At 41.1% G+C, this 27440-nt stretch overlaps 1 protein-coding gene across 1 annotated transcript; it reads left to right on the forward strand.

Moving 5' to 3' along the window:
• The first annotated feature begins 803 nt into the window (after positions 1 to 803).
• On the forward strand, positions 804 to 27280 carry OTUD3 (OTU deubiquitinase 3). The gene is made up of 8 exons (XM_036914494.2): positions 804 to 1224; positions 7812 to 7960; positions 11667 to 11779; positions 14987 to 15109; positions 18908 to 19039; positions 19522 to 19618; positions 20977 to 21161; positions 22157 to 27280. The coding sequence occupies exons 1-8, from the start codon at positions 1007 to 1009 to the stop codon at positions 22331 to 22333; spliced, it is 1194 nt and encodes a 397-aa protein (XP_036770389.1). The 5' UTR covers positions 804 to 1006; the 3' UTR covers positions 22334 to 27280.
• Positions 27281 to 27440: the final 160 nt, after the last annotated feature.

Below are 27440 nucleotides of genomic sequence, written 5' to 3' on the forward strand. Positions count from 1 at the left end.
GACGTTTTCCCCAGTAAGGCAGTGTCTTAAGCTATAGCCAATCAAATAATGTCTTTTCTTTGCTTCTGTGTCCTCTCTACAGAAACCTTTCACGGTTGGTTTGAAACTGCCTGATTCCAACTGATGTATGCCCAAACTCTTGAGAATGTTAATGTGCCTCAGTTTGCCTTTTATTGCAGGAGAGAGGGGATAATTAATGGAATTCGGTTCCTAAGTAGGTAGGTGTGGATTGGAGTGGCCAACTGTCCTGGTTTGCCCGGGTCTGTCCCTACTTCCCAGAGGCAAACCTAGGCTGGTCACTCTAAGGCATAATCCAGATTACCAGAGGAGCCAAAAGCTTTGGACAAGCGCTGCCTCTCCCTTGAGTTATGGGGGAGGGTGGAGAGGTAGAGGAGGGCTGGAGGAAATAAAGAGTATGGGCTTTGGAACCAGGGAAAACTCTGCTTATGTGGTGGGTGATCTTGAAATTACTTAACCTCTCAGATTGAGTGTCCTGTCATTTGGGATAATTAAACAAAAATGAGCCATTTGAAAGCGCCTATCCCAACTGCAGGTTTACAGCTGGAGCTGTGATTTTTTAAGTTTCCTTGCTTTCCCCATTTTTGCCGCTGCTCGCGTCTCCCACTTTTCTGTCATCTTCCATCTCTCTCGACCTTTCCCGGCCTTGTTTCTGGGTCCCACCTGCTCCCCGCTTAGAGTACCACCCACCGCTAGGGGGAAGCGCCGAGCCAGCAAAGACGCGTGCCCCTCTGGCTCTCCCAGGCGAGCTCTCTATGCTCCCTGCCCACCGAGCCACGCGCGCGGAGGTGGGGAGGGGGTGGGAAGGGGGAATGTGTGTGGAAGCTGTCACGTGATCAGGGTGCCCTGCGCGGGCGCAGGCGTGGTGGCCGCGTCGCTGTCGCCGCGCTCCGTCGCCCGCGGCCCTTCCCGGTCCTCGCGCCTGGGTCGGCTGCCCGGCGGTCCTGCGGCTTTGCTTCCCGCCGCCGCGGGCCGCGGGGCCAAGGCCATGTCCCGAAAGCAGGCGGCGAAGAGCCGGCCGGGCAGCGGCAACCGGAAAGCCGAGGTCGAGCGCAAGCGGGACGAGCGGGCAGCGCGCCGGGCCCTGGCCAAGGAGCGGAGGAACCGGCCGGAGTCCGGCGGCGGCGGCTGCGAGGAGGAGTTCGTCAGCTTCGCTAACCAGCTGCAGGCCCTGGGGCTGAAGCTGCGGGAGGTGCCGGGGGACGGGTGAGGCGGGCCCGGGAGCGCGCGAGGCGGCGCCGGGGGACGCGCCGGGCATGGCGACCGTCGCCCGCTCCCGTCCACCCATTCATTCAGGCGGCCCCGGGAACCAGCCGTTTCCCGGTGCGGGAGGTCCGGCGGCGGGCTAGACGGCGAGGCCCCACCACTCGAATCCCAAATTGCCCTAATGGTGGCAGAGGCCACAAGGGCACTGTAAAGACAGAGAGAGTAACGGACCAGGTCACCTTTATTTAGATCGGTGCCCTGGAAGGTCCCTCTAAAGGGGGCATATAAGCTGAGACCTGAAGGAATGAGATGGAGCCAGCCACTGGAAGAGCAAGACAGCACATAGAGCTGTCATAATGACAGTAAGACAAATAGACGCGTAAGCGATACTTGGTGCAACGCCTTGCCTCTGAATTCTTACTGTTGGGTACTGCCCTCCTTTTACACTTGGGAAATTAGGTCTGTGAGGGCCTGTTGTTTACTCGTCTGAAGGCACCTTCTCTAATTCTTACTTCCACGGGCCTCAGTTTCTCTTGTTAGCAAAGATGCTTACCCAGGCTTACTTGGTGCTAGACTGGAATCTAGGTCCAGCTCTTTAAGAGGACACTGGATACATAAGTGGGGTGGGAGGGAGAGAATGGAAGGAAGGTGGGAGGGAAAGGAAAAATGACCTCAGGAAAGGGGATTAAGGACCCAGGAGCATAGAGGGAAGGAGAAGGGTAGGGGAGAAGGGAGTTAGCATCCGCATTGTCGCAGGGTAGGTACAAGAGGGTCTGGGTGCCAGGATGTGTCACTCAGGAGGAGACAGTATTAGTAACAGCCTGGCCGTTGTTGTTTCTGCTCCCTTCATTTGAGGGCTCGGATAGGGCAGAGGAAGGAGTAAGATGAAGCTAGAGTCCCTACAGAATTGCCTTAGCAACTAAGTGTGGAAAAAGGGAGGAAAGTGTTTTCTGGATTTCGTATTACATTGCAGCTTATTCATCAGGACCATTTATAAACTGGCTCTAATTTACCTTTCCCACCTTTCCTATATATGTTCAGTGCTTTGGGCACATTGGATTTAGAGTTGATTGCATTTCATTTACCATCACCTAGCAAATACCTAGTACAGAGGCATTCAGTGCTTTTTTGTTGAATGAATGAATGATAACAATATAGAGAGAGGCCAACTAGACCCTCATCAGGGCCTCTTAATGGCCTCCTAAGAAAAAGGCTTGCTTTTAGCCTAGTACCTTGATTTTGTCAAATATAGTTTATTAAATATTTAGGGTCTTAACTTATCCTATCAAACTCACAGGCACAAGACACTGCTATATAAACCGAAATGCCAACTGAATACAGTGGAATTGGGGTGGGGCTGATCCTTGAAGTGGTTGGATTGCTTGTGTCTGCTATACTGGGCATGGTATTCTGAGTGTCAGAGTGTCCAGAAAACCAAAGTACTCAACAGAAGGTTGGTTATGAGCAGGAATCACAGCACAGGGAGTTGTAAAATCTTGGGGGTTTTCGTAACGCTAAGGGCAACTTTGGGAGTATGACTTCTAAACACCTCCACCCCCAAAGAAAACATACTTCTTTAGTTACTTACCCCGTTCCCCCACGAGAACATACTTTAGTTAATTAAGCAAACATTGGTTGACCAAAGTGCTGAGAATATGTTGATGGCTAAGATGCTGAAGACGCCGATAATCTAGTAAGAGAAACTAGTGGGTCTCAAACATTTTGGTCTTAGGACCCCTTATACTCTTAACAATTACTGAGGACTCCAAAGAGCTTTTGTCTTTGTGGATTATAGCTATCAATATTTTCCATGTTAGAAAGTAAAACAAAAATTAAAAAATATATACACAAACATATATCCCATTAGCTGTCAGAGTGATAGCCACATATAGACCAGGTAGCCTTTGGAAAACTCCACTGTACACTTGTGAGAGAATGAAAGTGAAAAAGATAAATAACATCTTAGTTTTGAACTCACAGATACCTGAAAGGATCTCAGAGACACAACCATTCTCTCCCACCCCCCAAACTGGGCCATACTTTGAGAATGGATCTCACAAATGATTAAAATACAGTTTGATATATTCTTAATGGTGACCGATTATAGTGGTGCTATTGAGAAGGAAATATTTCAAAACTCTGTGCTGAATGCCTCTCAGAGGAGGTCATACTCAGACTGGGTCATGGACGACCAATAGAAATATGCCTGGAGAATTTTCTAAGATATGTAAAGGCATAGGAGCACATTGTTTTTGAGAGATGTGCAAGTTATTAGGGATGACAGGAGTATAGGGTACAAGGGTAGAAGTCAGGGCTATCCAGGCTGCAGAGACCAGAGGCCAGCTTGACTGGAGTGAGCATGTCTCTTACTTCTGAGGCCCCTATTCTTTGGACAATGTTAGATAAAATGATAACGATCATTCCACCTGTGTGGGCTCCATGAAGCTAACTCCAGTTCACAAATCCTTCCTGTGGGCACCATGAGATGGGCTGTGGTTCTCCTCTCCTTTAGTATTGTGGCACTTTTGAATATGGTAATGACAGGCTCTGTCACTGCAGTGAATGGTGTTTCCTGTGTGTGTGATGGGTGAGCAGTTATCAGCAGATTCTCTTATTAATATTTGAGTACTCTTGGTGAAATGTAAAGTTATGGTAACATAAAAAGGTAGTTCTGTTGTTTGGAGGTTAGACGCACAGAAACTGGATTTAATTTCAACACAAGAAATAAATATTTTAACCTTGATATTGTCCTTAAAAACGTGATTGGCTGTAGCATGAAAAGGATCTCTATAATTGGATTAGGTAGTATAGTATTAGCATCTCTCTAAACTATATCCAGTTGTATCTTACTAAATGTAACCCTAAATGACATTACTAATTAGTAGTCTTCTAAAATTAAAACATTGAAGAATTACTCATTTTAGCCATTTGCCTCTGTTCCAAATAAGTTGTTTTATTTTTAATTTTAATTTTGTTTTAATGTAGGATCTCAGTGATGGAAGGGCATTTACATCATCTTGTCTAATTATCCATCAGTAGCTGCATCACCTGTACAGCAGTCCCGTCTTTTGTGTCTAACCCAGTGATTTTCAACCCTGGTGGTACAGTAGAATCACTTGGGGAACTTTGGAAAAAAATATAGTGTCTGGTCTCTTCCCAAGATCAGTTATAGCTACACCAGTTTCTTAGGCAGCGGGGTCTGGTTATTGATAATTTTTAAAAATCTGCACAGATGGTTGTAATGTGCAGCCAGACTTGAGAGTCACTGATTTAGAGTGGCTCTAAATTTAGATCTAGATTTTAGACTAGGGTTTCTCAAACTGAAGTATGCAACAGAATCTTCTGGAGGGTTTGTTAAAATCTGGGAGGGACTAGATTGCTGGGCTCCAACCTCAGAGTCTGACTTAGTAGGCCCGGCGTGGAGCCTCAGATCTTTCATTCTGAACAGGTTTTCAAGTGATGCTGGTATTGAAAGTCAGGGATCACACAGGGATCTAGACCAGCACTATCCAAAAGAAATTAAATGAGAGTCACATATGTAATTTAAATTTTTTTCCAGTAGGCTCCTTAAAAAAGTGAACAGGTGAAACTAATTTTAATATACATATTTTTAAGCCACTAAATCTAAAATATGATTTCAACATAAAATTTTTAAATCAGAGTCCTGCATTTTAAAAATGTTATTAAGAATCTTGTATGTTACACTTACAGCACAGCTCAGTTTGGATTAACCATATTTCAGGTTCTAGTGGCTACTCTGTCATAGAACACATGTAGCAAATTCCTGAGGATTGTCAAATGATAGAAGTTTGTAAAATCTTCATACAGCCTATGGACTACTTCGTAGAGATAAGATAAAATTTCTTTTTATTTCCCAAAGTCTGTGTCTCTGTAGCCCCCAAGTTGTAGTTTTATTGTGTAAGTAAATTCTCTCTTTGTCCATGAAAACAGTTGGAGCTAGCTGTCATGTCCCCCCTGAGGCTTCTTTAGGCTAAATGTCACCAGCTGTTAATGTTCTTCATGTTATGTAGTTCAAAGCCACATCCTCTCATCTGAACATGTCTCTTTTAAAATATAACCAGAATTGTATCCAGTATTCTAGCTGTGGTCTGACCTTAGAGAATAGAACAAGACCTGCTCTCCGCCCCCCGTTCTGCCCCCGCCCTCCCACTTTTCTGCACATTTACTATTATTACTGCAGCCAAGGAGCCCATTCATTTTTTAAACATCTATGAGCTCCCCAAACTCTTATATGCTACTTCCATAATTAGTTATTTTTGTGAACTCAAATGCAAGGCCTTACATAAATCCCTACAGTGCAGTGGTTCTCAAGTGGGGATGCTTTTGCCTCCCAGGGGACATTTGGCAATGTCTGGAGACATTTTTGGTTGTCGCAGCTGGCTGGGAGGAGGTGGCGGTGGTGCCCGTGGTGTCTAGGGTGTAGAGACTGGGTGTGCTCCAAAACATCCTGCAGCGCGCAGGACGGCCCTCATGACAAAAAGTTAGCCCCGAGTGTTGGTAGCCTGGGGGTTGGGAAGCCCCGCTGTAGTGTTAAGGGGTGAGGGTGTGGACTCCGGAAACAGCTGGGATCTCCTGGAGGTCCTTTGGGTGCTGGTCGCCTTGTTCTCGTGAGTGTCGGGTGTCCTTGCTGGGCTCCCTAAGGGAACCCAGGTCACCTGTAGTGTTTGTTCACATTTCCTGTGTCACTACATTGTGTGTCAAAAAAGGAAGTGATTTGTCCCCCTTGATTTTTCGTTTTGACTACTTATTTTTTAGTGAGCTGAAGGAAAGTTTGGTAAATAGAGAAAGGTATGTAAGTTTAACAGTTAATCCTGATTCTACTACCTAGGGATAAGTACAGCTAACATTTTGGCTTCTGTTTTGAATGCCTAGTTTGTGAACTTGGGCAAGTTACGCTAGGGGAATAGTAATAGTACCTGTCTTGTAGAGTCATGAGGACTAATATATACATACAGGTATACATATAAATACATATAAAGTATTTAGAACAGTCCCTGGCACATTGTGAGAGTTATTAAAGTGATGGTGTTTTTCTTTGCATGCACTGGTGTGTTTTTCTGTGTATGTATATAGTGTGCAGGTGAACGTGGTTAAGCTCATGGAGTGTGCAGTTTTATCCCCATTTTATTCATTTATATGGAAAGCATTTGCCATATTTAAAGTTCTTAGAAAGTGTGTTACTTTTTGTAGAACACCATACATTTTGATACATTAAATATAAAATAAGTAAATGTGTAATTGTGTGCTGAATCACACCTCCATTTAAACTAGATTCAATAATAGACTAGTGCTGGCAGACACTGAAAGTTTAAGAAAAGTTTGAGAGAAAAGCTTAAAATTGAAAATGTTTTTTCCATTACTTACTTTTTTCTTATGGTTGAAAAAACTGTCATTGTTAGCAACAGACACCTCAGCCTTGTGTATAGAACTGCTATATTCCAACCCCTTCTAGAATCGAGAATTGATGAAGTTTCTTGGTTTCTAGTTCATAGAATTTTCTTTAAATTCTCCATTCATCCTCTGGAAAAAAAAAGTATGAATCCTTATGTTTGAAAAGATTCCTGCCTCTCTATAAGTTTCTGTTGAAAGCTTACTTTTCTGAGTTGAAAAGCAAAAAACCTCTTTCTCTTATACATGAAGTCCTTCTGGAAGTGATGAGTTTATAATTTAGAGTCAGAATATCATAGATTTTCACTTGGAAGAGTGAACTGGAATGAAATTGGGTCACTGTTAGGCTTTATAGAGTCCTTTTAAAGAAGCCTGATGATGTTTGTCTGGTTTTAGTCTCTGTATCTGGGCTCTTGTGTGATATAGTTTGGAATTTTAGAATCCTTTGAGGAGTTTGAAAGTGAAGGTAACTTTTAAAGTTTATTACCAGCATTTTAATTTTAGAAACAAAACAAAAAATGATGTTGAAAGTTTTCATTTGGCAGAAGTTAATGGCAGTACTGGCTTTCCGGTAAGAGGTGGGCAGCCGAGGAGAGAGCGTCATTGTGTAGTACGGCTGTGTGTTGTCCAAGTGCTTTGCTTTTCATGGCTTTTTCCACTGTGTTCTTAGGACCAAAATACCATGCTGTGTTCAGTGGTTTGTATTGGGACAAATCGCTATCTCTTGGTAGATGAATGATGAGTTACCTGAGCAGTTGTAGTGAAACTACAGTTGAGCCCTTGTTTCAGAAAAGAGGATTTATCATTTGAAAGGGGGTCTGAGAATCATAGCCATTAGGTGTGGAATGGCCTCTACTGTCTGGATCCTGCCTTCAGGCAGTTAGTGTATCACCAACTCCACTTGAAGCAGCTAAGGCCCTGGGAAGTTTAATGGCTCTTCTGAGTCCATCAGCTGGTAAGTGGGGAATGAGATCCTTGTTTGTTGCCTCTCAGGAAGGTAAGATGGTTGAACATCTGCCCTAGTGCCCTGTCCCCAGTATCTGGGAAGACTCCTACAAGAGGATTTATCTCTTCTCTCTGTGGAAGATTTCCACAGATGGCCTAGCATGAAACATCAGTGTTTTAAGTGAACTAAGTTCATTTTTAAAAGGTCTTGACCAACATTTTTATTTTGATAGCAATTGCCTGTTCAGAGCTCTTGGTGATCAGTTGGAGGGACACTCACGGAATCATCTCAAGCACCGACAGGAGACCGTGGACTATATGGTAAAGCAGCGGGAAGATTTTGAGCCCTTTGTAGAAGATGACATTCCTTTTGAGAAACATGGTAGGTTCACCGTGGGATATTGGGCACTCTACGAGTAATGCATTGGGTAATTAAATCCATCGTCATCCCCCACCTTCCCAGCCAGGGGTTTGATTGAATAAATTATGACATTGTTTTATTCAACAGATACTTATTTGTCTGCTCTGTAATAGGCTTCATGCTAGGCAGTTGGGAATCAATAGGTTTAGCTGTATATGCCCTTAATAAAAATGATCATGTTAATTGACCTGAAGAGCTATTTATGACTTCTTATAAAAAAGGGGAGAAAAGCAGACTATAAGGTAGTGTGTATAGATTGGTTCCATTTTTAAAAGGTACATACACACAGAAACACTAGGAAAAGTCTGGAAAGATACTAACATTTTATGTTTGTTAATTCTTGGCCCCCTTATTTTTCAGAAACCACTCTTAACAATTTCTATTAAGAGGAGATAATAATAGCACCTAATTTATAGTTTTTTTTGGTAAAGATTAAATTAGATTATATAATTAAATAAGTTCTTAATAGGTGTAAGCCATCTGGGGATGGTGGGACAATGAGTATTTTATATTATCTTCTGTAGATTTTGCTGATTTTAAATGATAATGTATTTCTTTATAACCAGAAAAATCAATAAGGTCGTTTTAATTTTTCACCAAAACCTCAAACACAACCTATTCTTTTTGAGGCAAGTCAGTGACTTAGTTTCTTAATAGACTCAAATCTAGTAAGAAAATACATACGAGTTTTAAACTCTTAATTTTGACAAATATTTACTGAGGCTCTACTATGCAAGGTGCTAATATAGTTTTACAAATACCATTTTCATCACAGGCCTCACAATCTTATCTGTCTCCTACCAGGCAAGAGAATGTCTTGTGTTTTAGAGAGCTGACCCTGGCAACCATGTCAAGAATGGATGGGGAGAGAGACTGAGAGGGGAGACAAGTTAGAAGGCTCTCCACGCGGGCCGCGTGAAAGACGGAGGGAGCCCCACCGAGGCAGCTCCTGGGATGACGAGTAGGGTCCGCACGCACCAAGGCACAGCTGGCAGTTTAATTAATTGACAGGACTCACTGGAGGTGGGGAAGAGGAGAGAGACGAAGGGGATTCTGCAGTCTCTGCTTGGGGAACAGCTAGATAGCTGTTCTGTTAGCAAGATAGAGGCCCGCAAGAGGAAGACATTTTGGAGGGCAGCTGTTCATGACCTCAAAGCCTTTCTCATTCCTCACTAGGAAAGAACTCATTCGATGGGCACCAGTGGCAAAACGTCCTTTGAGTAGTTTATACTGGTCACTGGGTTCCATTGGTTTCCTCTCCCTGGATCACTTTGTATCTAGCACATAAGTACCAGTTTTCCAGATGGTCAGCAATTTACAAATTAAATGTGGGCACATGGGGCAAGTTTTGTAGTTTAGTGCTGTATAAAGTGTGTCATTGGTCCAGTTGAAATACCATTTTGGCTGAAGTGAGTTTTTAGTTTGTGACTTGAAATTCCACATTGAGCATCTTCAGTGAAGGTCATGTGGTAGATTGGGGTGTTCGGTGGACAAGGAGCTCAGACATTTAGTTGTCAATGTGGTAGTCACTTTGGATGTACAGTAGGAAGGTCTGTTCTTGAAATGTTGTTGTGCATGCCTGCATTGGTTGGTACCACAAGAATTTGAGCTTCAAAGAAGCGAGAAGTGCCTCTGACCGCCAGAGCAGAAATGAAAAGAAGCAGAAATCTCCACACTGTTTGTGGGTCAGCTGGAGACTAGACGTATTACACTTAATCTTTTAGTTCTCTGTTTTTAATGTTGGTCTCTGTTGGTAAACTGAGGTTCTTGAGGGCAGGGACTGTTCCCCAGTGTGGCAATGCCTGCATATGGTAGGCACTTATAAAATATTTGTTGAATGAATAAATGAATACTTAACTCTTCAGGACTTGGTTATTCTTGTATCTGGCTGCATCTTTTAGAATTGTTCCTTTCCTCGCAACAGTGGCTTTGGAGAAAATCAGCAACAGTTTTTCCCCAACTATACAAATACTCAAATCAGAGGCCTGAATATTCTTAATGCCTTCTCCCCCTCCCTCCTCATACCCAGTCATTCATTGAGCCTTGTCACTTTTACCCCATTGTTTTTTCTGTCACTGCTTCTGCCTCATAAAATCAGGCCTCTGTGGCCATTCACCTAGATTCTTTCAATACTTTTTGGACTGGTCTCCTTGCCTCTTGACCCCTTCAGTTTGTTTTCCACATTGCAGCCAGAATAGTGATCTAAATGTACACCTATATGTCTTTTTTTAATCTAAAACCTGTCAGCAACTCCTTGTTGACCTTGAATAAAGTCCAAACTTTAGCCCTTCATGATCTGTGATTTTCTTGTTTCTCTGTACTCATCGATTGCCATTTCCCTCTATATTTTCTGGTTCCCCAGCCCTGCATCTCAGCATTCTAAGTTCCTGCCATCCTGTATAGTCTAAAAACTCATCCTTCTCTCTCCTCCCTCAGCTTGGAACATCATTCATTCCACTTCTATTTCCTCTTTGTCATGTGGAAATCAGCATAGCTGAGGGCACAGTCTTCCACAGGCCTTCCCTCCCTTCTGATACCAGTTGCAAACCTGGAGTTCCCCAAAAATCACTCTCGGATTTGATAATTTCCTAGAAGGACTCAGCTCACTGAAGGCTGTCATACTTATAGTTATGATTTGCTACAAGGAAAGGATACAGCCCCAAATTAGCCAAAGGGTAGAGGCTGGGAAGGTTACACAATACACAAAGAGTATTGTCAACTAGGGACGCTCTCCCAAACTTCATTGTCCAGATTACTGGGGCTTCATTATATAGACATTATTGATTGATCATCTATGTGGTTGCACTCAGTCTCCAGCTCCCCAATCCCCAGGTCTTTCTAATATCCATGGTCAGAGAGGCCCACCAGGGGTCACTGCATTAGCATGAGCTATCAAGTGTGGCCAGTGGGCCACATAAATAACAAAGACAGTCACTTGGGAAATCCCAGGGATTTAGAGGTTATCTTCTTGGAGCCAGGGACAAAGTCCAGACTTCTCTTTAGTTAAGGCCAAATTTTTTATTTGCAAACCCCTTTCCTGCACTGATGCATCAGTGGTGTCTGTTTCTTGTTTGCTGCCCACTCGTGAACTCGTTGAGGACAAACCGTGAAGGGCTGTGTAATGGAGTAGCCAAGAGCCAGGGTCTTGCAGTCAGGCTGCTTGGGATGAAAACTCTGCTGTAGACTGGCTCTGCGACCTGGGCACAGTTGTAAACTACTCCGTGTCTTTATCTTTAAGAAGGTGTGCATGATAATCCTTCCTTAGAGGGTTGTTTTGAGGATTGAAAGTGATGCTCTATGAGAAGTGAGTGAGCAGTGCTTGACACATAATAAGCATTCATTAATGCAAACTGTTACTACTGTGGTTATTGTTAACATTTCTCGTGTCTTTTATAGAGTCAGGCATATAGGAAGCATTCAGTAAATATGTACTGAAGGAATAAATAAATTAATCCACTCATCATGAGTGACAGGTGCCCTCCTGAGTAGCAGTCTACCACATACTGTTCAACCAACTAAATTCTTCGACTCTGACAAAGCTCATTGACTTGGCAGATGTGCACCCTCATTTCTCATTATTTGGGATGAAATAAATACCAAAGCCTGTTTGCTTTTGGATTTTTCCAGTATAAAGATTTCATTTTTATTTTCTCCTATTTCCATGCAGTGGCCAGTTTGGCAAAACCTGGTACATTTGCTGGCAATGATGCAATTGTAGCCTTTGCAAGAAATCATCAATTGAATGTGGTGATACATCAACTTAATGCCCCTTTGTGGCAGGTAGGTGACCTATTCAGGACTTTATTTTAAGCTTTTATTTATAGATTAGCTTTGGGGATGTCCTAGGATGATGGGGCTTGACCTGTGATGCTCAGCTATGGGGGGTAACTTGGACTGTGAGCCTCACCAGAGATGGGAGGCCTGTGGCGGCTTGGAATTAAACCCTGGCTATGTGCAAATGGAGTCTGAAGTACAATTCAGAAATCTTTAAAATTCCAGAAGTATTCAGCAGTTAATAGGGTCATTTGAGGGCAGAGAGCCTAATGTGGAAATACTTTGACTTGGTAAAAATACGTAAGCAAGAGTTGAAAGAATTAGAGCATACAAATTTTAGTTTGAAGTATGCCTGTTCCCTGTGTATGTTTTTGTTTTGTAGGCAGAGAGAAACAACAGACCAAATTCACTGTAATGGTTAATTGCTAAGGAGTATGCTCTGAACAACAAAATTTTATTTCATGACCTAGCATATCAGGTCCTATTTCTGTGTTGCTCAGCTATACGTAATTGTTTCAGTGTTTTGTTTTTTTACAAAATAAAATTTTACAACCAGTGTTAAATTTGTGCTGTAGGGTGGCAGAGCACATTGTTGAGTCATTTAGGGCCCATGACCCCTTACACTGTGAAGTAGCTATCCATTCAACTCTTCTCTCCTTTCTTTACCTTTGAAGCATATCTACACATGTATAGACACATCCATGCACAATATCCCTGTGTGTTATAATTATGAAGACATCAATGGCCATTTCCTCATGTTTTTCATATACCACTTGCACATATATATTCCGTCATAAATTGCTTATTTGTAGCCTTTGCACATTAAAAAGAAAGTCAACTTTATAGAGATATAATTTACAAAGAGCAAAATCCAGCCTTCTCTGATCTACAGTTCTGTGTGTTTTGACAAACATAGTCATGTGACTACCACCACTATCAACGTAGAGAATATTCTCACTACCCCAAAGTTACTTCATGCCCCTTTGCAGCCCACTAGTCCCCTCCATCCATCCCCAGCTTCCTGTAACCACTAATCTGATTTATTTCTTACAGTTCTGCCTTTCCAGTATGTTGTATAAATGGAAGTAGTGTTTTGTGTCTGACATAATGTCCTTTTAACAAAATTGCACTACAACAAAGTAAATTAGATACTCCATGAGTTGGTGGGGAATTTTACCTTACAGGGAAACAATGAGCAGGGGGGAAACAATATCTGTATGTATTGTTCTTTGGGGGAGTGTTGTCAGATTACTGAAACCAGGGAGAGGGATCATATTTTTAGTGAGGCTTTCTCTTTCTAAGGAGGATCTTTAAGCCAAGAATATAGAGTACTGGTCACCTTCTTCTTTGTCCCATTTTTTAATCAAATTTTTATTGTTTAGCAGAATTCATCAGAATCATTTGAAGACTACATAATGACCCCCATTCATGAATGAAAATACTCAGTGCCAACTTAGTAACCATAGCCTGACTTTTCCTCCGTTGATAACCTTTTTTTTTTTAGTTTCTTTATTACCTAGGTACTTTTAGAAGACAATTCTGCATGGTTAGAAAATTCTTTTTCAAACGTCTTAGTGGTCTCTTTCATGGATTGCTAAACATTGAAAGTATGTTTTTAAAATAAATGCATTTGCTGTATAATGAAATTATCCCCTGGTTCCCTCCTTACTTCCCCCACCCCAGTGAAGCAATCTTACAAATTTAAGAATTGAAATTGCATTGGTTGGTACTGTCATGGGTAAGAGCTCTTGCATTAATAATGAGTAGAATTATTCTCACAACACGGAGATACAAAAACCTACATTTTTTTCCTGTTTACAAACAGAATATATGCTTCTGCGAACAATATAGGCATGAGTGACAGAAAGAGTTCTCTGTAATCTGCCTCCCATGAACGTCACAGTTAACAATTTGGTGATTTTTCTGTCCAGTTATTTTTTCTATTCATGTGTGTATGGTATTGTTACTTAAGTATGTAAGTGCTCTAGGGATTATTTCACTCAAACATTCTAATTAACTAGTTTACTTTCTCGGTATTCTTCTGGGGAGATAAATGGTGCTCTTATTTTTTATGTGTCAAAACCAGACACTGCACTGTGAGGCCCAGATATTACACCTGGAGAAAACTCCTGTGGTTCTGACTTACAGACCTGTGTGGTTCCTGGCTTTTGCTGTGTTTTTAAACCACAGATGGTGGTTTAAATAATTAATAGTAGGCTCTTACTATTTAACAAATAGATAGTTACTGGACTTTCTAAGGGACAGATTCAGAATTACTTTAGTGTTTCTGTGGAGGTGGTGGTATTTTGAGGGTATACCCAGGCTGAATCTGCTGTTTCTAGGGAGCACCATTCTGTTGGGTTGTGCCCTGGGGGTACTGTGCACATAGAACACCTTGAGTGGTGCCTGCAGGGTTGTGCATTGCAGTTGTACTGCTTGGCTGTATATCATTTTGTTTTGAAATGGATATAAGTGGGAGAGTTTTGAGTTTGTTGTTAATGTTTTTCAGTATGTGGTTGATGGAAAATGCTATTTTTGATTTAACAATGGGTGGATTTACTGTGAAGCAAATGAAACGTAAGTGTCAGGTCCCTCATTTTTATGGCCCCCTTTCAGGGTTTTGGGAGGGGTTCTAGCAATTTTGTATTTGTAATTTTTATTCTTTTTCTCAAAAAGGCCCCAAATTGTTTGAGCTTCAAGCCCAACAAATCTGCATCTGCCCTGGGCCTTCTGTCTTGGAAGGGGCCTGTGCATTTGAGCGGCTGAGAGGTACTAATGTCCCTGAACTTAAGCTTATTTACCTTTCTTGTAAATCTGTCCTTGGTATTTGAATATGTTTTTATATGGATTTGTTTCCATATAGTTATACGTTAAGAACACAAAGCATACATACATGAGTGGAAGAAAAATAATTCAGAAATTGCCTAAGCAATTTTTTTTAAGGAGAAATTTTTTTTTTCCTACAAACTAAGTCAGAGGCTAGAAACACAGCCCTCTGAATCCAGGCATGTAGCACCAAATCTCTTAGTGCAGCAGATACTTTTCAGATACTTAGTCTTCCAACCCACCCCTCTGGCACATCCCAGTCATACTCCCAATTCTTGTTGTGTAGAGCCTGTTGACTGAGCTTCCTGGGCAACCCAGGTGGCATTTCTCTCCCGAAGTTGATACCGTCCAAATCCTTGCTATCATCTCCCCTCCTTTGGTCTGCAGATTTGTGGTACAGATAAAAGCAACGTGCAGGAGTTACACATCGCGTACCGGTATGGCGAGCACTATGACAGTGTCCGGAGGATCAATGACAACTCGGAGGCACCTGCACATCTCCAGACTGATGTGAGTGGGGCCCCGTGTTCTTCTGTGTTCTTTTCTGTGAAGGAACCTGAACAAGAGCTTGTGTGCCCTGGAGATAAAAACCAGTGACGTTTTCACACAAAGTTGCCTTTTAAGAATCTGTGGGCTTGATTTTTAAGTTTTTTTAGCTCAGGTGAAAGTGGCAAACAAAACTGCTGTCATTCCTTTGCTTTCCCTAATAGCTGTGATCACATGGATATGATTTATATAAAATGTCAAAATTACTTTCATGTTTTAAAATTAACCCAGGCTTCCTATGTAAAGTTTGGAGCTAGAAAAAGTGAAGAAAATAGAACATACACCAAATTAACTGCCTGGACACAATTTTTGTATTGTTTTGGTATTTATGTAGCTTTGTTTCCTGCTTTTTTCAGTTAGCATTATTTTATAAGCCTGTTCTCACATTATTGCATATTTTCTGCATAATTAAAACAAATAAAGTAAGAGTCCCTCTCCCCACCTTGTTTCCCCTGTGGATGCAGCCTATCAGCATCTCAGATGCAGAGGTGTCTTACATATAAAGCGGAAGTCTGTCTGTGGGTGTGTATTCCACTTCGGCTTTGGCTGTTCTCGCACTGTCCTCGTCCCCAATAGTAGCATCCTACACATGCAGTTCTGTACTGAGCTTTTCAAATGGAGCATACTTTGGAGTTTAATTTATAGCAGTACAGAAGGACCTTCCTGAACCTTTTTAAATGGCTGCACAGTATTCTGTTGTATAGATGCATTGTAAGGTATGTCCCTTTGATGGGTTTTAGGTGGCTTTCAAACTTTTGCTTTTACAAACAACATGCGGTGCCTTATATGTACATCTTTTCACATGTGTGACTGTATCTGTGGGATAAACTCCTAGATGGTCCTTACGCATTAAAGGATGTGTGCATTTATAAGTTGATAGGTATAAAATGCTCTCTATACAGTTCTTAACAGTTTACACTCCACTTGCAATATGTGTCTTCATTTGCCAGTGCAGCATGTTAACAAAGTTTCTAATCTCTGCCAGTGTTATGGAGAAAGTTGTTTTCTTAACATTGTTCTAATTTGTATTTCTCTTACTAGTGGGTTTATGCATCTTTTCCTGTGTTTAAAACCTATTTGTATTTCATTTTATTGGCCTATTTTTTTCCCAAAGTGTTCTTAGTGATTTTTGGGAGACAACCCCAAATTAGTCCTTGTCTGTGGTATGAGTTACAGATTTCTTTTCACAGTCTGTTATTTGTCTTTTTATTCTTTCCCTTACAATCTTTGCTATGAAGGAATTTCAGATTTTTATGTGGCTAAATTTATGAAGTTTTCTCACAGGTCTTCTGGGTTTTGGGTCATAATTAGGGAGGTCTTTCCCACTCTAAGGTTAAAAAGAATTATTCCGCAGTTTATTTTAAAAACTTTTATGGTTTCATTTTTTTAAAGAACATTATATCTTTATTTAGAATTTATATGTCTATAAACGTATGAGGGTATGGATCCAACTTTGTATTTTTCCTTGTGGTTACCACATTGTACTCAAACCATTTATTAATTACATAGCTTTTCTTCACTGATTTAAAACGCCACTTTTCTCATAAATTCCCATATATAGTTGGGCCTATTTCTAGACATTGGTTTTATTCCATTGTTTTCTCTACTCGTGTGAATGTGTTGTTTTAATTAAATAAGAGTATACTTTAAAGTCTAGGAGAATTTTTCACTCATCATTACTTCCCTTTTTTATAATTTCCTATATAGTCTTGCTTTTCTGTTATGTAGATGAATGTTGGTTAAATTTGCCTCAGTACAAAGAAGTCTGGTTGATATTTGTTTTTATTGGGATCTCATTAAGTTAATAGATGAATTAATAGATAAAAATAACTTAAGGAAAAATTATCATCTTTATGATGTTAAATGTAGCCAAGAACTTGATAAGCTTTTTTATTGGTTTAATTGACTTTTTTGGTGATCTGCAGGAACATTTCATATAGATCTTACCTATGGATTCCATGGATTTACCATGGTTATTTAACCATACACACACTACAGACCACATGTCATTTATCCATTCATCTACTAATGGGCATTTGGGTTATTTCCACTTTTTAGCTATTGTGAACAGTGCTGCTGTGAACATCGGTGTATAGTATCTGAGGATCTGTTTTCAATCTTTTGGATATATACCTAGGAGTAGAATTGCTGGGTCATATGTATGCTTAACTTTGAGGAACCACCACACTGTTTTCCACAGTACCTGAACCATTTTACGTTCCCACCAGCAGTGTATCAAGGGTTCTACTTTCTCCATGTTCTCACCAACACTTGTTATTTTTCTTTATTTTTAAAATTATGGCCATCCTACTAGGTGTGAAGTGCTGTCTTGTGGTTTTGGTTTATACTTCTCTGATGACTAATGACGGTAGCATCTTTTCATGTGTTTGTTGGCCATTTGTATATTTTTGGTGAAAAATGTCTGTTCAAGTCCTTTGCCCATGTTTTAATTGGGATATTTGTGCACTTCTTGAGTGATAAGAGTTCTTTATGTGTTCTGGATACTAGATTCTTAAAAATGTATGATTTACCAGAATTATTTTTGTTTATAGTAGTTTTTTGGTTGATTCTCTCTCTCTCTTTTTTTAGGTATAGAAGTACATCCTCTGCAAATAGTGATAACCTCTCTTTTCAATTTTATACTTCTAGTTTTTTGTTTTTTTTGTTTTTGACTAATTGCATTGGCTCTTACCTCCAAATATTGTTAAATACTCATGGTAGTAGAGAAAATCCTTATTGTGTTCTTAACTTTAATGGGAGTGAAGCATCATTCTTTTACTGTGGTTATTTAACTATACCCACACTATGAAACTTACAGGTTGCTTCCAGTTGTATACCATTGTCAGCACTCTGATGCTCACCTTTACAGAAATCTTTTCTATGTTTAACATTATTTCCTTTGGATAAGTTTCAAAGCCTCTTGATACACATTGCAAAATTGTTAGGATATGTAATTCTATGACAGGTTGCTTTTCATTAACATTCTAAGGTATATAGTGCACATTGCTGGATTCCACTTGAACTTTCACACGCAAAAAGTAGCAATGTCCTTGCATATTTCCCCTCTCCCTGTGTTAATAGGAGGCAGAGGGAGAAGGTGACTGAACAGCCATGGAAGGATGATTTTAGCTTTTGTGAAATAGGCTTAGGCCAGAAAGGCCTCATAGCTACCAAGTGAACTGCTCTTTGTGTTTTTAGGCTTTGGATTGCCAGGTTCCCTCGAGGGTGGTGGTGTGCACATGAGGTTAGTGGAGTCATGCTCAGGTGTGATTGTCCAGCTGGGATAGGAACTTCACACCAAAGTGTGTTGATGGTCAGAAAGGGCCTGGGAAACCAGGTAAGAGTTGTATGTATATTTAAGACAAGTTGTCCTGCTGCAAAAGCTCATCAGGTGCTAGTGCAGAGGATCTCTTCTTTTATTAAGGTCACAGCTCTGGAAATCAGCTGAGACAAATGTGTGCTGTCTGAGTCAGCAGTCATTGCCAAGTGTTGGTATCTGGAAACTACAGGAGTTCTAAAGCCATTCTTACTGAATAGTTTATCCCGTATCTTGGGCCTTTCTTTTTTTTTTTAATACTTCTTTTGTGGCCTAGAATCTCTGCATGAAATTTAGCCTGGTCATTTCTATTCCCTTAAGATTGTTCCCAGAATCTTTTCCCCATACATTTGAATGTTTTTGAGATTAGAGTGTCTTCCTATGCTGAAGATTTTGAACATAGTTTGCTTGAGTTCCATGATTATTACTCTTTATATTTCCTTTAGTTTCAGATGCTTCGTCAGGATGAATCAAATAAAAAAGAAAAGATCAAGACAAAGGGAGCTGACTTAGAAGACGACCTGACAGATGAAGTAGAAGATGCTGTCCAGAAAGTTTGCAATGCAACTGGATGTTCAGTTAGTATTTCTGTTGGGAGTAATTATGATTTTTAAACAGGCATTGCTATGCCTAGTTTGCCTGCCAGTTCTCTCGCACCAGTCTAGCATGCCAACGCCGGATGGGCCAAAGTAGGTTCCGGTACTTATAGTTTGATTAGGTGGTGATAGAACTTAATGAGAACTGTTTTCATTTCCCTTTTTGTTTGCTAGACTTTACCCAGTACTGCTCAAAATCCTAAGGAAGTATGTGGATTTACTTTTTTCTTACTAGTGTTTGCACTAGTAAAAGTGCAGCTTTATAAAAGGAGTTCACTTATATTAAATGGTTATTTCAGATGACCAACCTTATTGAAAATTAAGATATTTTATAATTGGAAGAGGTCTTGAAATCATGCCTCAATTCTCACTATTACATCCTTTTGTTTAACCAAATTGTTGAAGTAGAGGGAGATAGAAGACTATACTCAGGGTCTTGAAGTGTTCCTTTGTTTCTTGGATAGGATTTTAATTTGATAGTCCAGAACCTGGAAGCTGAAAATTACAATATTGAGTCTGCAATAATTGCCATGCTTCAGATGAACCAGGGGAAAAGAAATAGTAAGTCTATAATTGATATTTATAATATGCTTTCAAAGTGATTGTATTGGTGATTTTCCAAATATTTTTTTTTGATCAAGTCATAGCTGGTAATTATACTGTTATTTATTTGTTCAACAGTTGTTTACTGAGTACTTTCTATATGTAGGCTTTTTATTATGGTATCATTGAACAACATTGTGGTTTCAACATTCACCCATATTATCAAGTCCTTACTGCCCCCATTGCAGTCCCTGTCTGTCAGCATAGTAAGATGGTATCGAGTCATTACTTGTCTTCTCCGTGCTGTACAATATGCAGGCATTTTTTTACTGGCCTTACATCAGAGAGAGTATAGTCTTGGGGTGGAAAGAGGTGTGTCAGAGACACATGAGTGAACTGATACAAAACATATAGTAGAGTTGGTACTGGGTGCTAGAGAAATGCCTGGAAAGGCCGCCTGACCCAGTTTTGAGGAGATGGAGGTTGTCAGGGAAGACTTTGTCTTTTAGAAGTAAGATTCTCTTACTGAACCAAGATGATAACTGCAATAGAATGGAGAGAAAAATACCTTATTTTTCTAATGGAAATATTTAGATTGTAACAATCCATCAACTGGCAATAATTGAGAATTGTTTTACTTGAACTGAGTTTAATTCTGTGACTCAGAGGAAGGAAAAAAGATGTAACTTCTCTCACTATTTTTCCCAAGTTATTTATTTAAAATGATTTCAGTACTTACTGCCAGATATTATGTGCGACAGATATAACTGTCCCTGGCATTACAGTTTTCTATGTGATCGAGTATTGCATTATTCTTTATATATTTGCTGTACCTTCTTGGAAAGCTGTAAGTAACTTGGTCGTTGCAACTTTAAAGCAGCACACTGTCCGGCATCTGTGCTGTCCTGTGTGGTGTGTCCTCGACTGGTGGCTAAGTAAGACTGAGAAACTAAACTAAATTTTAAATTTTATTTAACTTCAGTTTTAATTTCAATAGTCATTATGTGGCTTTTGACTACTGTATGGAAAGGCACAGCTTTACAACCTGTTTCTTTTCTGGTTTTGGAGTGCAAATGAAAGATTTTTCCCTAAAAATTTATGTTAAAAAGTGTTTTGATCTAATAAAACACAGTTGATGGGAAGCTGATGATAAAGCTGGTCACCAGGTTACTTTTAAATTTATCCTCCAAATTTTATCAATTTTTTTTTTTTTGGCTGTGTTCCCCAGAATTGATATCAGAATTTTGCTTCAAGGAAACTTGCTCTCCAGATGACAGCGATTTAGGGCCCTGGGTGATTTTGGAGCCATTTAACAATAACCACATTGCGCAACTATCTTAGGTTCTCAATTGTAATAAGACACCTTTTCTTGGAAGATGCAGAGGAGAACCTCGAGTCCAGTGGCCGAGAGCTGAAGCAGTGCGGCCCTTTGTGGGAGGAGGGTGGCAGTGGAATCAGAATCTTTGGAAATCAGGGCTTAAATGAAGGCAGGACTGGAAACAACAAGACGCAGGCCAATGCTACTGAAGAAAACAAAGCAAATAAAACCCGACTCCCAAAGGTATGAAAGCTGGGATGGCAAGGGCACATGGTGGGCGGTGGTAATTCTGTGGCAGTGCTGGAACTTCAGCTCATTTTTGTGCATGATTTTCTTTTGCTATATTAAACTAGTTACTATAGACAGTAGGGGGAGTGCATAAAAGGATATCCAGAAGCAGCATACCTTGCTTGCCCTGTTCGGTGTATGCAGCGACAATCGGAAGGAAGTATACCCTGAAACTGTCCTCTGTGTGCACCTGTATAGCCTCTTTTTCCCGCCCAAAGTTACTGCATGCCTGAGTGCTTTCCATGTTAAGCCATATTTTTAAATCCTATTTTTAAGTACATGCCATCATCTCCAGTGAAAAATTTTAACATATAAATATTTGTATTTTACATTATTTTCTTGGCTCAAATCCCAGAAGAGGTCAGGTTAAAAGGCATGGATATTTAAATCTTTTTAAGGCTTTTCAGTAAATTGTCAGATGATTTCCAGAAAGGCCATGTATCTCAGTTCCCTCCCCCCACGCCCACAAGTAGTATATGGCACCGTTCACTTTACTGAATTTGGATTTCATTTTAAAGACTCATCAAGAAGTTCTGAGCTAAAAATGCAGCATAATGTAAAAAGCCAGAGGCAGAGGCAAAAATGAAATAAGCTTCTGAGGATTTTGTTAGGATTACCTGGGGCATTAAATTATGTAGGGAAAGGTGTCCTGTGGCATATTTGAGTGTTATCTCTTGCTGGACTGGGGTTAGTGTTCCCTGGGTCATTTTGAATTGGCTTATGAGGAGAATGAAACTGATTTTGTTAGCTAGCTCAGCAAGGGGTATCAATTTAAATGTAAATTTGAGTGGGAATGGAAAACAAATCAGTTTTGGTCTTCAGTGGGTTTTTCTCTGTTCTCAGTGAGAGGCAGTCTGTGCCCTTAGCATCCACCAGCCGCGCGTCTCCCTTGAGCAGGCAGCAGCCCGCGTCAGCCGTGCCGGCCGCTCGCCCAGTAGCTTCTCTTTCAGGTCACCAACAAGCAGCGGAGGGAGCAGCAGCGACTGGAGAAGAAGAAGCGGCAGGAGGAGCGGCACCGGCACAAGGCGCTGGCGAGCAGGAGTAGCCACAGGGGCAGCGGCAGGAGCGAAGCCGACGCGGGCGCCCAGGTCACCTTGGTGAAGACCTTTGCCGCCCTCAGCATCTGACTCTGGCCCCCTGGGAGTTGTAAGGAGCAAACGGAAAGCGGAGTGCCGTGTGCCAGGGTTCCTGCAGGGCCGCCCTCCTACGAGACCAAACAGCCCACAGGTCCACACGTTAGCTCACACACTGCGTGTCTGTCAGGCTGCCTCTTTTTCCTTCAGAGTTTTGTTAGTGATGTGTTTTATTTCTCAGTGAAGCCATTTATGTTCTATAATTAAAATACTGAGTTTTAGGGGTGGATAGCTAGGTCAGGGAAAACCTTTAAGGTATGGTTTCATTTGCCCTGAAAATTAGAGTTCGGTGACCCTGGGATCTTTCTTAATGGTTAGTGTGCACTTTGCTGTAATTGTTCATGAAGTAGTTTAGATTAATTTCTATGAATTCAGAATGACAGATTTCCTTTGTTTCTCTTTCATTTTCAAACAGAGATTAATATACAAGATAGTTTATAAATGATCTCCAACTCAGGAACATGTTTGGATTTAATTTTATTCTAATCCAAGTTAATCAGAAAATAATTCAGGAAGTGTTTTCCCAAGTAATAGGATATGAGGGTTGTGGCCTGTTGTCAGGGTGGGTAAGAAAAGCTCCATTTCTCTCCTTCCTGCTTCGGATGCCATTTCAGACGAGGTGCAGATGCCGCTAACTTGGCGTGCACTCAAGCCGTAGTGAAAAATACACCTGACTTAGTTAGGCCTGGGCTTTGTGGAAATTTGATAGTGTTGTTGAGTTTTTGGTACTTGTTTCTTGGCAACGAGAAGATGGCGTGTTACTGTGTATGATAAAATTCCACAGTTCCGATAGTATGGAAAGTAGAATCCATAGTTGGAAAGGGAGAAATCAAGAGATTCCTGAGTTTTTGCCTGGGAAGATTCTGAAGAGTTACTTGACTGTGTTTGGGAGAATGCCTGGAAGAATATCTAATGGTTTTCATAGTCATATTTTAAATAACTGTATTTTCTTTCCTACTCATCTAGACTTAGGAATATGCCTGAAGAGAAATAAAAGGGAATTTGTTGCTAAATTTTCTTAGTATTGTTAAAATGAAATCCCATAAAAGGCCACATTTATTTCTTTTTACTTGAGCCCTGTTTGGGATCTTAATGTTGGAAAACCCTCTGGTACCTGCCAGAAGGTGTCAGTAACTCAGGTAAGGTCAGCGGGCAGAGAACTTCGGCTGAGGTCTTTGAATGACTCCTCAGTTCTAAAGTACCCGGATAGGGGCAGTGGAGAGGTGTCATTCCTAAAACTGAGTTAGGAGGATATGAACTTTTAAAACTAATGTATGAAGTGGCCAGTCTTAGATAGTCTTTGCCTTTTGGGGACCTAATATTTGGATAAATAATAATGCTGGATCAAAAAGTAAATTATTACTTTCCTCTCCCACCTTGGATTTCATAATTATCGAAGTTCTGAGGCTAAGGGAAAACTATACAAAAGTTTGGACATGTATAGAAGCATCATTATTGTCTGGGCTGGCCCTGGATTCACTGAATTGTCTTTATCAGGAGGTGATACACTTTCTTTGGTTTGGATGATGTATTTGAATTTTTTATTTGTTTGACTTTGCTGACTTTTTGTGGTTGGAGCATCAGTGGTATTCTGGAATCGCTCTCAGGACACTGTGTTGGGCTCCTGTCTGGTATGCTACAGTGTAATCTTTAGCAGATTTACAAACTGCTCAGCGTTTCTTCCTTGCGCACTGGGGAGGCCTGTGTTTGAGGCTCTAGTGCTCAGTGTGAACAGTGAAGGGACTCGTTGCCTTACTGTTCCCAAGGGTGTGCTCTAGGGTCCCTTGCTTCACTGTTCTCGCGGCTTTCAGCTCCGGGCGTGTTCCTGACTGTGCCTAAGTTTTACCGAGTGAACAGCCTTGCTTTTCTGCTTTGCACTGTGAGAGCCGAGGAGACCAGACCCTCTCAGAAAAGATCAAGCTTGTGTACCAGAAATTTAGCAGAATTAGGAGTCAGAAATAGCTTAAGGGAGACCCATTGTCAGAAGTGGTAAAATTGCTTTATTTACTTGGTTAATGAAGGTGTCCTTGGGCCCTATTGGGTTTTAGAAGCTGCTATAAAAAATTACTAAAGAATATTGGACACATTTATTTATAATTACATAATTCCAGTAATAGGCTTTCATATTTCTGGGGTAGAATAACAGGATTTTTAAAACTAAGTGGCTTCAGCAATATTCTTTCATTACCACTTCACAGTTTTCCTGTTATAACTGGTCTGTGTGTAGTATGTCGGTTATTAGGAATGGGGTGCATGCTTCCAACTTTAGTGATGTCTTCTAGCTAAGGGTGTGAATTTAGACTTCACTGTCTCAGTCTCACCAAAGTATGAGGTAGGTGGAATCATGCTTAGCTGCCATGGTGGGCACTTGACAATTACTGTATTTGTAGCCAAGATGGAGAACCAGTGTGTTTAGTCCTGGGATGCCTGTTGTCAGTAACTGTTACTATTATAGTTACTCCTGTGTGCTCCATATTAGAAAGGGAATCTTTCTCCTCTGTTACATCTTGGCTGTTAGTTTTATGTTATGTATGATTATGTTGGTAGCTTTAAGTGAGGTCAGGAGAGAAGGGATGGGGCAGTGGTGCATAGCTGCTTACTAGTCTTATGAACTGTATATAAAGGTTTTAAGGATTAAAAAAAAGATTTTTTTTAAAGTCAAAATAAGAAATAAAATTTTAGTGACAACAACTTTATACTAGAGAGGTAGATGTATTGAAATAATGTAGAACCAAAACTTCTAAATGATATAGTTGCCATCAGGAGATATTAGAGAGATAGAATGTATATTTAATTTTTAAGTAATATAAACAAACATGTGCTTTTAGGAGCAAGCACTGGTTGAGGAATTGTGGCAGAAAGAAGAATCTTAAATCTTGGTTGAGGTTGTCTATAGTTTCTTTTATAAGCTCTGAAAGCACTTCCAAACCCATTTTGATTCTGAGGGCTTATGAAGTGGGCCCTCCCTTGTGGGCAGCTAGCTGGGCTCGGAGGGAATCTTTGTCCAGGTGACTTATACCTGCTTTCCTGGGGAGCTTTTACGATGTGAAAGAATATGCTCCTAAGGGGTGGGAGGAGGGCCATGTTAAGTGGGAGAGAGTTGCTCACATATTAAGTAGGCAGATATCAGATGGACTTTGGCATTGAACTGTACTCATAGTGAATCCCTGTGGTCAATGTGCAATTTCTCTCATTCTGAGAAACTTTAGAGTCTGCCTAGGTTTTACTGGGTCAGCATAGAATGCTATCAGTTTACTTCTCTGAGACTTTCATCTTGAGTATGTAGTTGGTTAAAGGAAACCTGGACTCCTGGTCAGAGTGACCAGCAGTCAACCCTGATCAAAAAGGTCTTTGTGGATGGGATGAAAATGTAGCTTCTTTGTGTCACTGTGTCACATCTGTGGCCCTCTCTGGCTCCTGTTCTGGGTAGACACATAGCTCTTTACCTTTTTACCTCAAGGCTCTGTCTGTAGCAAGCCTTTACACTCAGAGTCTGATGCAGTTTTTCTATTTTGCCATTTTCATTATTCACCATTTCATTCATCTCAGCTTTCAGAACAGGTGTTGCTAAAACTCTGGGGCCTTCCGACAGTTGTTCTGAGGTGACTTAATAATGGCACTTTTTACATGGTGTGTGTTCATGACTCTAAAGCAATTGTATTTTTCCACTGACAATGTTAAATTGAAGATCTAGATGGTGTATTTAAATTACAGCAAATCTTCTGCCATCTCATATTAGAGGAGCAGATGGGTAATTGGTCTGAAGGGGAGAGAGCCCCAGTCACCAAGTGCTGGCACAGCATGGAGCTCTCCTTGTGTGCCACAGTGCCTGGCCCCCAGGGAAGAGCTGGGCCTTGTGGACCACCTGGTTCTGTTCTGTCCCAAGAAAAAATGCCCTGTAAAAACCTCAGGCTCTCAACCATCTCTTCTAAGGGGTTACTCTCTGGAGTCTGTCTGTCCTGGTTAGGACTACTTTGTAGCTCAGTTAAAATGTTTAGCATCTTTGCAAATTGTGAGAAGGGGCTGGTACCAGTGAAAAATGTATTTCTCTAAAAGCATGAACTTCTGCATGGTGACTACTATAAGCAGGCCATACCCATGGTGGAGAGCTGCTTCCGTTCACTGTGCTGGTGTTCAGGGAAGGAAATGATCACTGGATGAGACCTCCGTGGTCTGGCCCTGATGCTTTGTGTGTCAGCATCCACGCAGGTCACTGTTGCCAGCTGCCTGTGACGATCATTTGAGCTCAGTCAGAGACCTCAGCCTGTGGTTTGATCCCCTGGCAGGTCCCTCGACCAAAGCTTGAGGGATGCTGCTGTGGGGCTCCTCACATCTTCCCCCTCCTTGTTCATTTTCATGGTGGGAAGGGCTCACGCTCCCCGGCCACCTTCCTGCGTCCTCCACCAGCACTGAGCACAGGGAGAAGAAGGAAAGAGGCAGGAGCACTTCAGAACTACGGTTTTCTTGCTGAGGTAGAAGTGCCGGTGGACGTTAACCCTTTGTGAAGGAGGGCGAGTGGGTCTGGAGAACATGGGCCTCCTCAGGCTCTGGAACCTTCTCTTTTATCTGGTTGCACTATATGTGTTCTAGCTTCAGTCTGGAGATACTCCAGACCTCAATGGGGTCATGACCCATGGACTTAGCACGTCTTGCCTTACCTGTGGAGCTCAGCGGGGAGAAGTGTGACCATTGTCTGATGTCCCTAGTTTATTTCCTCTAGGTTGTTTCTTTCCACAGGTTGTGTTAATCTGAACCTTATTATTATTTTTTTAATTTACCAAAGTACTGTACTTGGCTATTTGAAGTGTTTTGAAAACCAAATGTTTCTTTTTTTGTGTGTTTTTAATCTTCAATACTTGGTGCAATAGAAGCTGCAAAGATGTGCCACTTTATCTATGAAATAGAGTTTTGTATACCAATAAATTCTAGTTTAAAGACAAAGTTTCAAGTTGCTTTTGTCGCTCTCTGACCTCCGTTTGAGTGCATGAGTTTTGAGCGTGCCAGCACCTTCGTGTGGCAGGTGTGTACCGTTCCAGTGCATAGGTGGTTGGGGTTTCCCTAGTTGAAAGCAGCTGGCGGTAGCTCTAGTTCAGGGGAGTAT

The sequence above is a fragment of the Manis pentadactyla genome, chromosome 4 (genome assembly GCF_030020395.1).
Source record: "Manis pentadactyla isolate mManPen7 chromosome 4, mManPen7.hap1, whole genome shotgun sequence".
In the NCBI taxonomy this organism is placed as follows: Eukaryota; Metazoa; Chordata; class Mammalia; order Pholidota; family Manidae; genus Manis; species Manis pentadactyla.